General features: G+C 39.6%; 1 protein-coding gene across 2 annotated transcripts in view; it reads right to left on the bottom strand.

Moving 5' to 3' along the window:
* Window positions 1-1,860: 1,860 nt before the first annotated feature.
* LOC127422033 (transcription elongation factor SPT5) overlaps window positions 1,861-15,127 on the bottom strand; it is a 35,277-nt gene continuing 22,010 nt past the window's right edge. For both annotated transcript variants that reach the window (XM_051665359.1, XM_051665360.1), the window contains 9 exons: window positions 14,889-15,011; window positions 14,523-14,625; window positions 13,711-13,838; window positions 13,519-13,624; window positions 12,286-12,444; window positions 12,031-12,199; window positions 9,823-10,026; window positions 9,328-9,423; window positions 1,861-2,212 (listed from right to left, as the gene is read on the bottom strand). In XM_051665359.1, coding sequence (XP_051521319.1) covers window positions 2,072-2,212; window positions 9,328-9,423; window positions 9,823-10,026; window positions 12,031-12,199; window positions 12,286-12,444; window positions 13,519-13,624; window positions 13,711-13,838; window positions 14,523-14,625; window positions 14,889-15,011 — 1,229 coding nt within the window. In that variant the 3' untranslated portion in view covers window positions 1,861-2,071. The remainder of the gene's footprint in view (window positions 2,213-9,327; window positions 9,424-9,822; window positions 10,027-12,030; window positions 12,200-12,285; window positions 12,445-13,518; window positions 13,625-13,710; window positions 13,839-14,522; window positions 14,626-14,888; window positions 15,012-15,127) is intronic.

The raw sequence follows: 15,127 nt of genomic DNA, 5'->3' as shown, positions 1-15,127 counted from the left end.
TTGCAAAATACCACAGACTGTTCAAAAGTGGACCATTCATGGCCTATGGTGAGAAAAACCATGACTGTTTTCACACCCTGCTGATATGCAATATAAGAAATTCTAAGTGGAGAAAAAAAGAAAACAGTTTACATGAACATTATGTGTATGATGGAAAATATGAGAGAAAATATTTTACTGTATTATTAACATTATTATTTTGGTAATAAGGTTGTATTCTTTATCTTAAAACCATACATTAGTTATCATTAACTTAATTGTTTATACAGCATTTATCATGGTTAATACACACACACACACACTTTATTAGGAACACCTGTACATCTACTTATTCATGCGATTATCTAATAAGCCAATCGTGTGGCAGCAGTGTAATGTATAAAATCATGCAGATGATTGTTGGCCGATATTTCATTTTCATCTACAGGTAACAATGTCTCAGTCCACTGCTTCTTTGAAACCCCTATAGAAACTGTAATATGTTTTGATATTTTTATGTTTTTGTGCAGGAAATTGAGCCTGAGCTCTCTCAGCTGTGGCCATCACTACTGAACGTAAAGAACTACTACTACTTATGGTGAACGTGAGAGACACAAATGATAAATGATAGTTAGTACTATTCAGAGACACCGATCTCACGAAAAATTGACAACAGGAGGTCGAATAGCTTTTGGAATTGACGAACTGCCCCCCCAGTGGCCGAAGCTTGAATTGCAGTTGTTTGCATGCGCACCTTCATGCAATGACCTGCGCAAGCACAACAACTTGGACAGTTAATCCGATTTTCCAAAACATACAAGTAGTAATTACATTATTCCTAACCTCTTACCATATTAAGACCAAAGTAGCATTCGTTCACTACTTTCAATGGATGCGATGTGAAAGGCACAGCATGTCCGATTTTCGGAAACATGCGAGTACCCATAGCATTAATATAATCCTAACCCAAACCCTAACAGCGCTACTACACTTTTGAAAATAGTATCTCGCTATCTAAATATCAAAATGCAACGTTAAAATGTAAAGAGAGGGTGATTTTGAGGCTTTAACTTTCACTACATGGCACTAGAATTTGCCAGATTGGGTCAGACTTTAGGTGGAAAAACATTAAGAACCTGCCAATTTCCCATATGATCATGTTATCAGAGAACAGATAAACCGAATCCATTTTAATTTACCCATTTTACAAGATTTTATTAGCAAATTTTTAGATCATTCTTATGCATCAAAAAATTCTAAACCCAAAAGCATTACTGAAAATTTTTGGCATCCTTTCCTCATTTATAGGGTCGCGAAGCATGGATCCAACTGAAGATCACTCTCTATAGGAACCAAACACTGGGATGCCATAAACAAGAAAAGGGGCATATGTTCAATACTATGTCATGGCTCAGCAGCTCAGGACACCCCTGTCCAAAGAACACAACCATCTTTTACTTCCCAATAAACTATGAGCATCCCAATGAGCCCTGTAACTAAGAATTAAAACATTCTAGACAAGCAAAAGCCAGACTTTTACTATTTGTTTTCACTAATAATGTTTGAATAAACTTTTCTAACTCTCTCAGACCTAGAGTATATTTTAATAAAGAAACGGTGTAAATTCTAAATAATTCAGTCTTTGCGATTCCCCCCCACCACCAATTTTCAATTCAAGAAATGTCATGAGCCTTGATGTTTAGCTAAGTTGTAAATCTCCTCGGCAGAAGCTGCAACACCAGAAGACCATTAAACTTGTGTATATTAAGTGAATATTTCTCTTCATGGCACAATGATGAGTCAAATGATGGAAGGCTGTAAAAGGTTTAAAATGAACAGCCAACAGCTATTAAATATTTCAAGCAAGCACTCAGGGGTGGATGGATTTCAGAACTCAGTTCACATTTTATTTGACATCAATTTGCCAAGTACATTTCTACATCATGAAAGAAACAGAAAATAGACTACGCACTAAAAATTGCTTCCATTAATAATAAAAAAAGGACGTTGTAAAAGGCCAGCTATACTTCACGATTTAGATGATGGTCAAGAGAAAAAAAAAAAAAGCTCTTTAAAAGTGATGTGTGATTCTTTATACTTCCAATTTCCCAAGGAAGCGAAGATTAAGAATCTTCAGTTGCTCATCCAACTCCATTCTAACAATGCCATCTTCACCATCAATACTGAGCAGGACACCTGTGGCCTCTCTGTCCTCTCCCAGAATCACCTTCACCTGAGAAGCACATTCACATTCTTTCATTAAAAGGGACATATTATGCAAAATCCACTTTTTCATTGTTTTTTTTACATATTTATGTGTCCCCAATGTGTGTAGACGTTTCTTTCCTTTCCCCATCAATAAAAAAAGTGTCTCGAAAGAGCCGTTCAGGTTTGCAGCCCCTTATGATGTCAAAAGGTACCACCCACGGCTGGCGAAGAAATCCGCCCTCATTAAAACCTTAGCAAGCAGTGTCCGCCATATTTATCTCCTCGCTAGAGCCGCTTGTGCTAACTCTGACTGCTTCATCAACGATGGTCAACACAAGGCTGGATTTGCTTCAAAGCTAAGGATCACGGATGGATCGATACAAACTCTCCATTACCCAATTTCAGATTTGCAAGTCAGAAGTTTCGCACTTTTTAATGTTTGCAATTTGGCTTTCTGAATTTGCTTGTTTTCACGTTACATGAAAAATGCTTGTTGTGAAAACATTGTGCTTTGTGTAACGTAGCAACTTGTCCCTAACTACCTTATTCCATAACAACGAAGCTGTAGCTCTGTTTCGGTTACAATATAAACTGATTGGCATCCTCCACAGTCCAGCTTGAGTGGTCTTGCAATGAAGTCATTATTTCAAAAATAATTATGAAACGATAGTGGTATTTTTGACAACTATAGCTGTTTTTCATATTTCATAACTCAACCTTTGTTATGCACAATACAGTAAGATGATTGACAATGTGTTCTCAGTGTTATTTATAATTTTTTAACTGTTTAAGTTCTCCTGCATTGTTGTTGCCAGGGTATCCATGGCACCAGCAAGAAAGGCACAGCCCATTTCCAGAAAGGGGTGCGGGGAGCAGCAGCTCCTTTGCATTTAAAGCTACAGACACTAAAACAGCCCGTTTGGAACAAGGCTACAAAAAAGGGGTATAAAGGCATGGTAGAATAAATTATTTGTGAGGTATTTTGAGCTGAAACTTGACACATTCTGGGAACACCTGAGACTTATATTACATAGTGAAAAAAGGGGCATATTATGTCCCCTTTAAACAGAAGCTTTTATCCTTAGTGACACGATATGATAAGATTATAGTAATGAGCAATTTGTCTTTACACACAGAATGCAAAACTGCGGCATGATGCGGAACAATCAAAGCCAATTAGAATAAATGCTATGTTTAATTAAATGTATAGTTATAAGGAGCAGCTTTAGACCAATGAGACTCCACAATAGAAAGAGCTACAGGGCAAGCGGCCACAGAGATAGAAACTAAGCAATCGACATTGCGGTTGGTTAGGAAAAAAACTGATTTAGCTTTTATCAACAGTTACAAAGCTGTTTTCGCTTGAGTGCCAGATTCTAATGGGTGAAGGGGAAGATTTTCAGTGACTTAAATTTTAGTCCATTCCTCAAATAATGCTATTTCCTGGGTTTAGAAGACTTGGAATATGGTGCACGGGAGATATGGACAAATTTGATGGTGCTTTTGGAGCGTGAAAAATCAATCACGATCCCCTCGTCCTTATGTTCCACGGATGGAAAAAATTAATTCTGGTTTGGAACTACTTGAGGGTGACTTATTCTCTCTTTTTTTGCATATTTTAAAAGAATATAACTAAAGTACTTCACTTTATACACTCACTGACCACTTTAATAGGAACACCTATAAACCTACTTATCCATGCGATAATCTAATCAGCCAATCGTGTGTCAGCAGAGCAATGCATAAGCAGCAGTTCTGCGCATGGAAACACCTTGTTGGTGAGAGGTCAATAGAGAATAGTCAGACTGGTTCGAGCTGACAGAAAGGCTACGGTAACTCAGATAACCTCTGTACAATTGTAGTGAGCAGAACAGCATCTCAGAATGCGCAACATGTCAAACGTACAGGCGGATTGGCTACAACAACAGAAGACCAAGTCGGGTTCCACTTCTGTCAGCAAAGAACAGAAAGCTGAGGCTGCAGTAGGCACAGGCCCATCAAAACTGGACAGTTGAAAACTGGAAAAATGTAGCTTGGCCTGATGAATCTCCAGATGGTAGGGTCAGGATGGATGTTTTATTGGTACACTTTGGGCCCGTTAATACCAATCAATCATCGCTTGAATGCCACAGCCTATTCGAGTACTGTTGCTGACCATGTGCATCCCTTCATGGCCACAATTTACGCCTCTTCTAATGCAGTGGTTCTCAACCCTGTTCCTGGAGGCCCCTCAACACAACACATTTTGTATATCTCCCTTTTCTGACACCCAGTTCAGGTCTTGGAGTCTCCACTAATGAGCTGATGAGTTGAACCAGGTGTGTTTGATTAGGGAGATATCCAAAATGTGTAATTTTGGGGGGCCTCCAGGAACAGGGTTGAGAACCACTGTTCTAATGGCTACTTCAAGCATGTTAATGCACCATGTCAAAGCAAAAGTCATCTCAAATTGGTTTCATGAACATGACAATGATTTCACTGTTCAGTGGCCTTTCCAGTCACCGGATCTGAATCGGGAGATTCACAGCATGAATGTGCAGCTGACAAATCTGCATTGATTTGAGGCTGTTTTGAGAGCAAAGGGAGGCCCTACTCAGTATTAGAATAGTGTTAATAAAGTGCTCAGTGAGTGTGTATTTCTGAAATACAGAAAGTATACAGAAAAAAAGTGCCTAGTGAAAGTTAATTCAGATTTTTTCAATAGTGCAACTTCATGGGGACCTGGGTAGCTCAGAGGTAAAATACGCTGGCTACCACCCCTGAAGTTCGCTAGTTCGAATCCCAGGGCGTGCTGAGTGACTCCAGCCAGGTCTCCTAAGCAACCAAATTGGCCCGGTTGCTAGGGAGGGTACAGTCACATGGGGTAACCTCCTCGTGGTCGCCATAATGTGGTTTGTTCTCGGTGGGGCGCATGGTGAATTGAGCGCAGATGCCGCGGTGGATGGCGTGAAGCCTCCACACGCGCTGTGTCTCCGTGGCAACGCGCTCAACAAGCCATGTGATAAGATGCGCGGGTTGACTGTCTCAGACGCAGAGGCAACTGGGATTCGTCCTCCGCCACCCGGACTGAGGCAAAATCACTATGCGACCACCAGGACTTAGAGCGCATTGGGAATTGGGCATTCCAAATTGGGAGAAAAAGGGGAAAAATCCCCCCCCCCCAAAAAAAATATATAGTGCAACTTCATTATTCAGCAAAACATGCTTCATCCAGTTTTCATTTTATGTATACAATATTTAGAACATTTTTTAATTTCTTGATACGCACTTAAACTTGATAAAACACTTTGTTATTCATCATAAAGAGTGACATGGATCTGAAAGAAAAGAAGTTCATGCTTTTCCAAGGCTACTAATAGGAGGTGAAATTGTGCACCAGCTTATTTCTTTCTTCTGTTCGTCACTCAGTTGGGAACATATTAACAGGGATTAGCAAACAAAAAGAACTGAAACAGAAATAGAAAACGAGCAGCAGCAAAACTGGGCTAGTTCAATTACTTCAGCATATGCGAAGGAAATGTAATTCATGAGCGATTTTTTTCAGGTTGGAGTTATCTCTGCACTGTAGTGAATATATGGCTTTATTGGTTCTTGTATGCTTGCAACTTTTCAGTAAATTAAAAATAGGTTTAACTGTATCTGTTATTACAAACTATTTTGCATTAAGACTATGCTTTTCAGAACATACTACAATACTTCTTTTAGTAGTTTTGCAGTATATTCTATGTAGTATGCACATTTTCTGTATGCATAAATTGCCCAGATGACCTACTACATATGCTTAAATGTGCAGTGCAAATCAGAGCACATTGTGAGGAATACTGCATCCCAAAATGCAATGTGCCTGACATTTCCGGTGTGACAGATGAACCGGAAGTATTATCGGTTGCGATTTTTAACTTGACTCATTCACTCCAAAATACCTTTTTATTCCCGATATAATAACTGGTTCCACTCATCAGATTAAACATGCAACATTAGGCCATGTGACAATGTAGCATATGACTGTTTAAAACATTTATTGTTGCATATTGCATACTGTTTCACACACTATTAAGCAACATACAGTATATATACTGTGCAGTATGCAGTAAGCTAGAATTCTTAAAAAAAAGCCAAAAATTCAAACTGGTCAGGTCTTGTCTAAGGAGTAAAGACTTTTAAAAGGAGAGGGAGAACTGTCATGACACTGTGCAGCATTATACAATTACGTACTTGGCTGAAAAGAACCAGAGTGATGATAATGATATACTAATAAGCAGATAGGGAGAGTGCAAAAATGTGCCATAATTGCCAAAAACTGAGAAATCAAGCAGGAATCTGATGATAAATGTAAAGGCTGATTTAGGCTCTGCGTAATGGCCAACACGTTGGTTTGCATTTACAGTGCATCCGGAAAGTATTCACAGCACTTCACTTTTTCCACATTTTGTTATGTTACAGCCTTATTCCAAAATGGATTAAATTCATTATTTTCCTCAAAATTATAATAAAAATAATACCCCATAATGACAACATGAAAGAAGTTTCTTTGAAATCTTTGAAAATGTATTAAAAAAAAAAAACGAAAAAAATAAAATAAAAATCACAAGTACATAAGTATTCACAGCCTTTGCTCAATACTTTGTTGAAGCACCTTTGGCACCAATTACAGCCTCAAGTCTTTTTGAGTATGATGCTACAAGCTTGGCACAGCCATTTTCAGATCTCTCCAGAGATGTCCAATCGGGTTCAAGTCTGGGCTCTGGCTGAGCCACTCAAGGACATTCACAGAGTTGTCCCGGAGCCACTCTTTTGTTATCTTGGCCGTGTGCTTAGGGTCGTTGTCCTGTTGGAAGATGAACCTTCGCCCCAGTCTGAGGTCCAGAGCGCTCTGGAGCAAGTTTTCATCAAGGATGTCTCTGTACATTGCTGCATTCATCTTTCCCTCAATCCTGACTAGTCTCCCAGTTCCTGCCGCTGAAAAACATCCCCACAGCATGATGCTGCCACCACCATGCTTCACTGTAGGGATGGTATTGGCCAGGTGATGAACGGTGCCTGGTTTCCTCCAGACATGACGCTTGCCATTCAGGCCAGAGTTCAATCTTTGTTTCTCATGGTCTGAGAGTCCTTCAGGTGCCTTTTGGCAAACTCCAGGTAGGCTGTCATGTGCCTTTTACTGAGGAGTGGCTTCCGTCTGGCCACTCTACCATACAGGCCTGATTGGTGGAGTGCTGCAGAGATGGTTGTTCTTCTGGAAGGTTCTCCTCTCTCCACAGAGAAACGCTGGAGCTCTGTCAGAGTGACCATCGGGTTCTTGGTCACCTCCCTGACTAATGCCCTTCTCCCCCGATCGCTCAGTTTGGCCAGGCGGCCAGCTCTAGGAAGAGTCCTGGTGGTTCCAAACTTCTTCCATTTACGGATGATAGAGGCCACTGTGCTCATCGGAACCTTCAATGCTGCAGACATTTTTCTGTACCCTTCCCCAGATCTGTGCCTCGATACAATCCTGTCTCGGAGGTCTACAGACAATTCCTCAGACTTCATGGCTTGGTTTGTGCTCTGACATGCACTGTTAACTGTGGGACCTTATATAGACAGGTGTGTGCCTTTCCAAATCATGTCCAATCAACTGAATTTACCACAGGTGGACTCCAATCAAGTTGTAGAAACATCTCAAGGATGATCAGTGCAAACAGGATGCACCTGAGCTCAATTTTGAGTGTCATGGCAAAGGCTGTGAATACTTATGTACATTTTTTCATTTATTATTTTTAATAAATTTGCAAAGATTTCAAACAAACTTCTTTTACATTATCATTATGGGGTATTGTTTGTAGAATTTTGAGGAAAATAATGAATTTAATCAATTTTGGAATAAGGCTGTAACATAAAATGTGGAAAAAGTGAAGCGCTGTGAATACTTTCCGGATGCACTGTATATTTCTGCATTGTTGTCTGCGTCCTTCTGTGAGTAGTACTGCCAAAATGCTAATTATACATTCATAAATAAACAAAAGCAATTTAATTTGTGGATTATATTGTATTTATTAAATTATTGTAGCATTAAAAATTAGTTCAAAGTATCTGAACAAATTGAAATTGAAGTACATATTATTTATTATTATTTATATAAGTCACCTGCATTGCTGGGAGCAAATAAATGAGAAAAATATAGTTTGCTTGCTCTTGATTCGCTTAAATAATAAATAAATATTTTGGCATACTTCTGACATTCCGTGTAAAAAAATAAATACAATTATTAGTAACTACTCGCTTGGCGAACACTACATGGGTGTCGTTTTAAAGACTTCACAAAGCATATATGCAATATAACTAACTCTTACCATGTGCTTTTCAATATGCTGTCAAATTAGAAGTATTCCATTTCCATAACTTATTAAATATATATTAAATAAAAACTTCTTAAATATAATTACCATACACAATACTGACAAACATACGGTCAAATCATCGTGTAGATCTGAAAGTTCGAGTGTTGTAGTCTACTCATCATTTCACTAACATGTCAAATCAATATCAAGTAAAAGCCCTGACAAAAAAAGCTTTTAAGAGTTGAGCAGTAAACAGATATCTTTCGTCGCATTTTGCTTGTAACTTCATGAAACACAAACAGAACATAAAAACAGCAAATGCTCCTGATTGAGACAATTGCTTTAATGGTCCCGAATCCAAATACGACGTGATATGATGCATACATTTTAAAATAATCTTTGATCAACTACCTCAGATACTGTTGTTATCATCCTGGGGGGCGGTCTCTGGTTACAAAGTGCACCAATCACAGCTGTTGTGGTCTGCGTCGACACGATACGCAGTTACATTTTTGAAGAGGTGCACGTCAGGCTACGGCATAGGCTACATCGTAACCACCGTAGTAGGTTCAACGCAGAAGTAATCTAACCTTCGCAGACCTTTTAACCAATGTATTTCCATGACTTGTCCAGTCATTTGTAATTACTAGAAAAAATTATTTAGTAAAATACTGCTGTAGAGATTGCACTCGCAAAGAACAATTTCTAGCCGATAGCTGATATTTCCAGGTTTTCCATGACCGTGGGAACCCTGTTAATGTGAAACATTAAGAAAAATAAGTGAGTCAATCATGTCTGTTTGTTTACATAACTTCAGCAGTACCTTGTTGTTTTTGGTTGGCGTTACAGGCTCCAGGTGTTCACTTGAAATGCTAACCACCTTCTCTGTGTCTTGAAGGAACACAGAGCACATCCCCCCCTGTGTGAAATAAGAAAAAGAAAAAAATCATGATGCAGAGGAATATTTAAAGATCTAAGTATAATGTTTACACCATAACCTAACAATCAAGTCTAACAGCGTATGAATCATCAAGATATGGTTGGACAAACATCAGCATGTCCCAAGATCTAAAGTTATCTCTGTACATCATGACAGTAAAAGCAAATTTAAAACCAGCCCAGGGCATGCCTGTGCAACATGAAAGAATATGCAATATTCAAATCCAGTCCCATGTGCCTCTACTTGCAGTTTCTTGGAGAATAAACAAGCTAGTCGTGGCACATCAACTGCCCCAAATTTCTACATGCAAAATAGTCAAGCAAAATTCAGGTAATCTGTGCATAAAACCATATGAACAATTATTGTAACTTCACTTACAGTGACGCTGCGGATGACACCGGTCTGGTTGATGACGCCTCCATCCAGGAATGTGTCTTTGACACGCACCATGATGTCTGTGGTGACCCAATCATTAGAGGCCTGGTCGATGTTAGATCCAGGGGTGTGAGGGTTGTAGCCTCCTGGAGATGGAGCTCCAGGAGTCATTGGACTGTATCCTACCGGGCTGGGGCTCGGACTGGCCTGAGGATCAAATGACCGTTAAACAAGCACAATTCAATTTCCTTTGGTTACAGTTGCTCGCTCTGACCAGCTTTGCAGAACTTCCCATAGGAATGAATGGGAGATTGCCATGAACGGCATGGTTTTTGGCTAAATATTCTCATAAACAGAATTGATAATAATCTTACGTGAGCTGAAGAGTGACATTTTAAAGCATATTTATCTTACGTTTGTGTGTAAAAGGAATGGTTAAATTACACAGCAATTTGACCGAAAACTGTGGAGAATGTAAATCAGAATCGAGGCAAACGATTATCACAGTCACTTAAACATTTGATGGCGATTACACACCTGACAACATTAGTATAAAAGTGAAAAGAACTGCTCATAATGTCATCTTTATTAAGATCAGAATACATTTAATTATTGATTTTTTTTTTGGTGCTGGATTGATGTCCTCCGACGGAACTCTCGGAATGTATAAGTTCCCAGAAAACAAGACGTTTTTAAAACATAGTGTTTAATAGGTTATAGCCAAACTACATGCTAAAAGTTTCATTAATCACACCTTATATCTCTATATTAAATTGTGCATGTTTGGCTTCATTCACAACCTCTTTCTTGTCAGTCATCTTCAAAGGCGAACAAAGACAAGCAAAGACGCAAGTTTGTTGGGGTTTGCTTGATCAGTGTGAGCACGACAGTTTTGTTTCTCAACATTCTAAATACAACAGCCAACTTTTAGAATGTTGGAAGTGTTGGTGTCTGTTAGCGTTTGTTGGGGCAGTGTAAACTGGACTTTTCATTCAGCTGCTGCCTCTTGTTCATCATGGACACGTTCTTTCGCTGATCTGTGCTATTTTTAGTTGTTTGTGTATGAAACCATGATAGAATAATACTGGAAAATGGATATGAATGTGTCCTCTGCGTATTTTAGAGTGGATTGTAAGTTTGGCTCACATCACACCAGTCATAATACTATTCAAGCTTCGCAAAGGAACTGTTATTGAAGGATGGGACAGTTAAAAACACTTGCACACAAATCACAAAAACTGTGAGTAAACTGTTTAATTCATGAATATTTCATGTCATGACTGTTTGACAGTTTATGGTGCTGACAACCTGTTTACACTAGGCGTGCTTGCTGATGCAATGCAATGGCTTGAGGCTCTCTACACCGGGCGCATCGACACAAACTTTCTAATCCGTTTATTTGTGTTGTTGGCAGTAGTGGCACCAGTGCATGCAGCACAAAATGGAACGTGACATCTGTTTACCGATGGCGCAACACAACTTGCCAGCATGGACGCTTCCATGGTAGACAGCATCGATTATAATGGGTTCTATTGCTTTTGATGCTCATGTCAGGTGTAGACAGGGTGTGAGTGTTACCAGCTGTACTTGAGATGAACAGTTTAATATATTCAGATGCAATGTGTTGGATGTGCGTTGTGTAAACCCTGAAATATAGTTTTATAATGTTTTGAAGCCTATTCATTTTCTTCTGACTGAGTTTCAAAAATGGCTCTATTCCAGGGGCTGCACGATGTTAGACAATCGTAACAGTGGGCGTTTACATTGAAGTTTTAAGGAGGCGCTTAGTCCAAAACTGAGCGTTTCAGACAGAGACAGAATCATATATTACTTATGATTGTTTTAATGCGAAAAAACAAAAAAAAACAAAAAACTTTACTAACATTATCAGTGGAAGATAATAAAACTAATATATATATATATATATATTATTAAAAAAAGAGCATTTCATGACCCCTTTAAAGTAATCATGGCTGACTGTGAATACTAAATTTCTAAAATGGCATCTGACACTGAAAACTATTGTTTTTTTAATGATGCTGCATCCAAGCCGCTGGGTGTCAGTGTATGTAAAAGATGAGACAAAGGTAAAAGTTACTGAGTGCACCTTTAAATTCTAAATTTCAAGTAATCGATTACTCTATTTTTCATGTGTTAGAATACTCGACTACAAAATTACTCAAAATGCCCATCCATAAGCTAAATGTGTACCTGGTAGGCCATGGGTGAGGGGGTGGGGTGGTAACTGGCGGGCGAGTGTGTGTTTTGGTATCCCACTGGGCTTGGGGCCACTTGGTGGTAACTCTGTGGGCTGGGACTGGGCTGGTAGGATCCCTGCGGAGATGGTGCAGCATATGGGGAATACTGGTCGGTGTTGTACCTGATGTGCAAACATAGACCCAGATGAGTTAAAGATGCTCTCAAGATGGGTCATAGAATGAGAAGAGTATATGAAAGATCTCTCACATGGCAGGGGTCCCAGGAGTCTGAGGGTTGTACTGTGGGTTGACCTGTGGGGAGGGCACTTCTGGGTAGCCAGGAGTCTGAGGGTTGGGCGTGCCACCATAGCCTTGAGGAGATGGAGATGGCTCATCATCAAAGCCAAACTCAAAATCATCATCAGGTCTGAAAATGAAGGAAAACTGTGTTGAGTGGCCAAGCGTTCATAGCAATGTCACTTCAATGTCGGCTCTTCTTATCACTGAGAAGCAGAATTCACCAAACGTTGGATTGTTCACCCATTAATAGGGAACGTTAGCTGGGATTAGACTGTTGTGAGACAGGTTAGTTTCACCCTACTGATGATGTGTTGTTGCAATAGTAATCCTGCTCAGTAAGAGAGGAACTGCATGTTCAGAAATATGATGCATGTGCTTGGCTGAAGAGCCACTGGTGCGATGCGACCATCTGTGGGATTATGACTGAACAACTCAAGTCATAATCCCCCTCAACATAACGATACCGCAGCGCCGCGGGACTCTGACTGGCCCGGGACAGCCGGCCCACGAGGGCATGGCGTGTAGAGCCGTTCGATACAGGGCCAGGGCGTTGCCAGATGAGTGCCGCCCCTCTCCCATCACGCACCTCACGTTTGTGGTGAACCTGGTGCTAAATGTCTCGTAGACGACAGTTGAGAGCATGGTATTGTGTATGTCGCTCCTTTTCAAAATATAGTGAGCTGCTTATCAAGACAGCATTTTAGGGCATTCACAGGCACAGACCTGATGAAAACAGATTCAATTATTATTCTGCCTTCTAAGATCTCATATTTTGGCCAAATTTTAATGCAGCACCGCATATATCAATCAATAAAATAAAAAATAAAAACAATCCGAGGTGATGGATGAAGTGAGAGAAATGCTTATTATAAAAATGCAAATAATACATTCAATACTAAAAAGTATTGATTAAAAAAAAAAAAAACAACAACAAGTTGGCTAAATTAAATTGGACTAAATATTGACTATTTTACCCAATATTTGTGTGCACTATGTCTATTTATGCTTATTACATTAACACATAGTTAGCATAGCAACGTGCTAATGTCTAAACTATTGGGATGCATTTGTATGCTGCCTTTGTTGGGTGTTCCAAATCAGACACATAAGTCTCTATTTCAGCCACCATGCCATTTTAGATGGCAGCTGCCTATGTAGCTCGCTAGATTTTGAACTGAGCCCACATCTCTCTGCTTCTTACCGGGATGGTGTGTTTGGATTGCTGGGGTCCCATGCACCGCTCTGACCGGGCGTCCTGCTCCCATCATGAATTGGAGTCTGAGAGCCATAATGAGGAGTTCGGCTTCCTGTAAAGGATCAAAGACAGGTTAAAAAAGAAATAACAGGCAAATAGCATTTCCAATATACTAAGGTCTTAGATCAGTTTTCTTACCATCATGGATAGGTGTCTGGCTACCATACATGGGGGTACGTGAGCCAGTTCCATACATGGGTGTCTGAGAGCCATACATCGGGGTTCGTCCATGGGTGGAAGTCATTCCTCCATGTCGCTTGGCACCTCTGATTCATAAAACAAAATGATAGATGTATAAAAAAAATAGGTCTTCAGCATATTCAAGAAAGAACACTTATAAAGTTAAAAACTAAAGTAAAACTAATTTTACAAGGCAGTCAAAAAAACCTAGATTGACAGATATGCCAAAAACCTTTCCAAAAGGACATAGATCCTAAAGATCCTACATCCTATACATGTATATAATCTATGTCTATGAGGTGTGCTGCTATCACATGTGAATATGCTCCATGAATCTAGAAGTGTTAAATTCCGCGGTCAGAGAGTTCTAATATAATACTCCTATGGTTGACATGTATTGTTTGTCATAGTTCACACCATAAACCTGCATAAATTGACTGCAGTGTAATGAGGAGGAACTGCAAAACAACACTTGTTGGGAGTGATAACTACTAAGCCCACACTGAAACTGCTCACATGAAATCTTGCACAATTTTTCAAATTTTCTGCACTGATTGCAGGGGAAAATCTGCCAAATGGATTTTAAATTAAGCTGAGAGTACTACACACTTATTGGCCGCTAAAAAGCATGGTCGCATTGTCTAAACCATTTTATAAAAAAATAAATAAATAAATAAAAAAAAAACAGGAAGCAGGGGATGTTTCCAAGGCATTTGAATTCTGCAGAAATCTGCAGGCACAGATTCTGTGCAGGCCAACTGATAACATACACAGTTGTAAGACGCTGGCGGTCCACAGAGATGGTCTGGCAGGTTGAGTGGAGCTCTACCCTAGCTGTTGATTCTGTGGCATCCTTCACCACTCCAATATAGCCTGTAGACATGAGCAAAGGTTTTATAATTAGAAAAAAAAAAAAAAAAAGTTGCACACTGTAAACTTGCATATCCACCTTTGTGAATATGATTCACAGTAAACCTATGACTTATGGGAGACCAGGACATAGAAAAACCAAGTGCATTTCAATGTTAAGATCCTGATTTTACAAATCTATTCTAGTATATGTTTGTTAGGAAATTCTGGGGATAGACATTATGTGAAAACACAAAATGCACCCAAACATCAACACCCCCACCTACCTTTGTATGGTCCCTGGGATATACGGACAGTCTGGCCAATCAGATCATTGTCTCGTCGTCCACGGCCCCGACCCATGCCTCCACCTCCTCCTCCTCCTCCTCCTCCTCCTCTTTGCTGTTGACCTGAAGAGGAGATCAAATAACAACCGATGACACCAAGTCCAAAATACAAAATAGGACCTTTATTGATAAAACTCAAAACCTCAACTGAAATGAACAGTCACAAATGAGGTACAGAA

This window comes from Myxocyprinus asiaticus, chromosome 31 (genome assembly GCF_019703515.2).
Source record: "Myxocyprinus asiaticus isolate MX2 ecotype Aquarium Trade chromosome 31, UBuf_Myxa_2, whole genome shotgun sequence".
Lineage (NCBI taxonomy): Eukaryota > Metazoa > Chordata > Actinopteri > Cypriniformes > Catostomidae > Myxocyprinus > Myxocyprinus asiaticus.
Note: the sequence above shows the minus strand (reverse complement) of the source record. Positions and strands in the feature narration are given on the sequence as shown.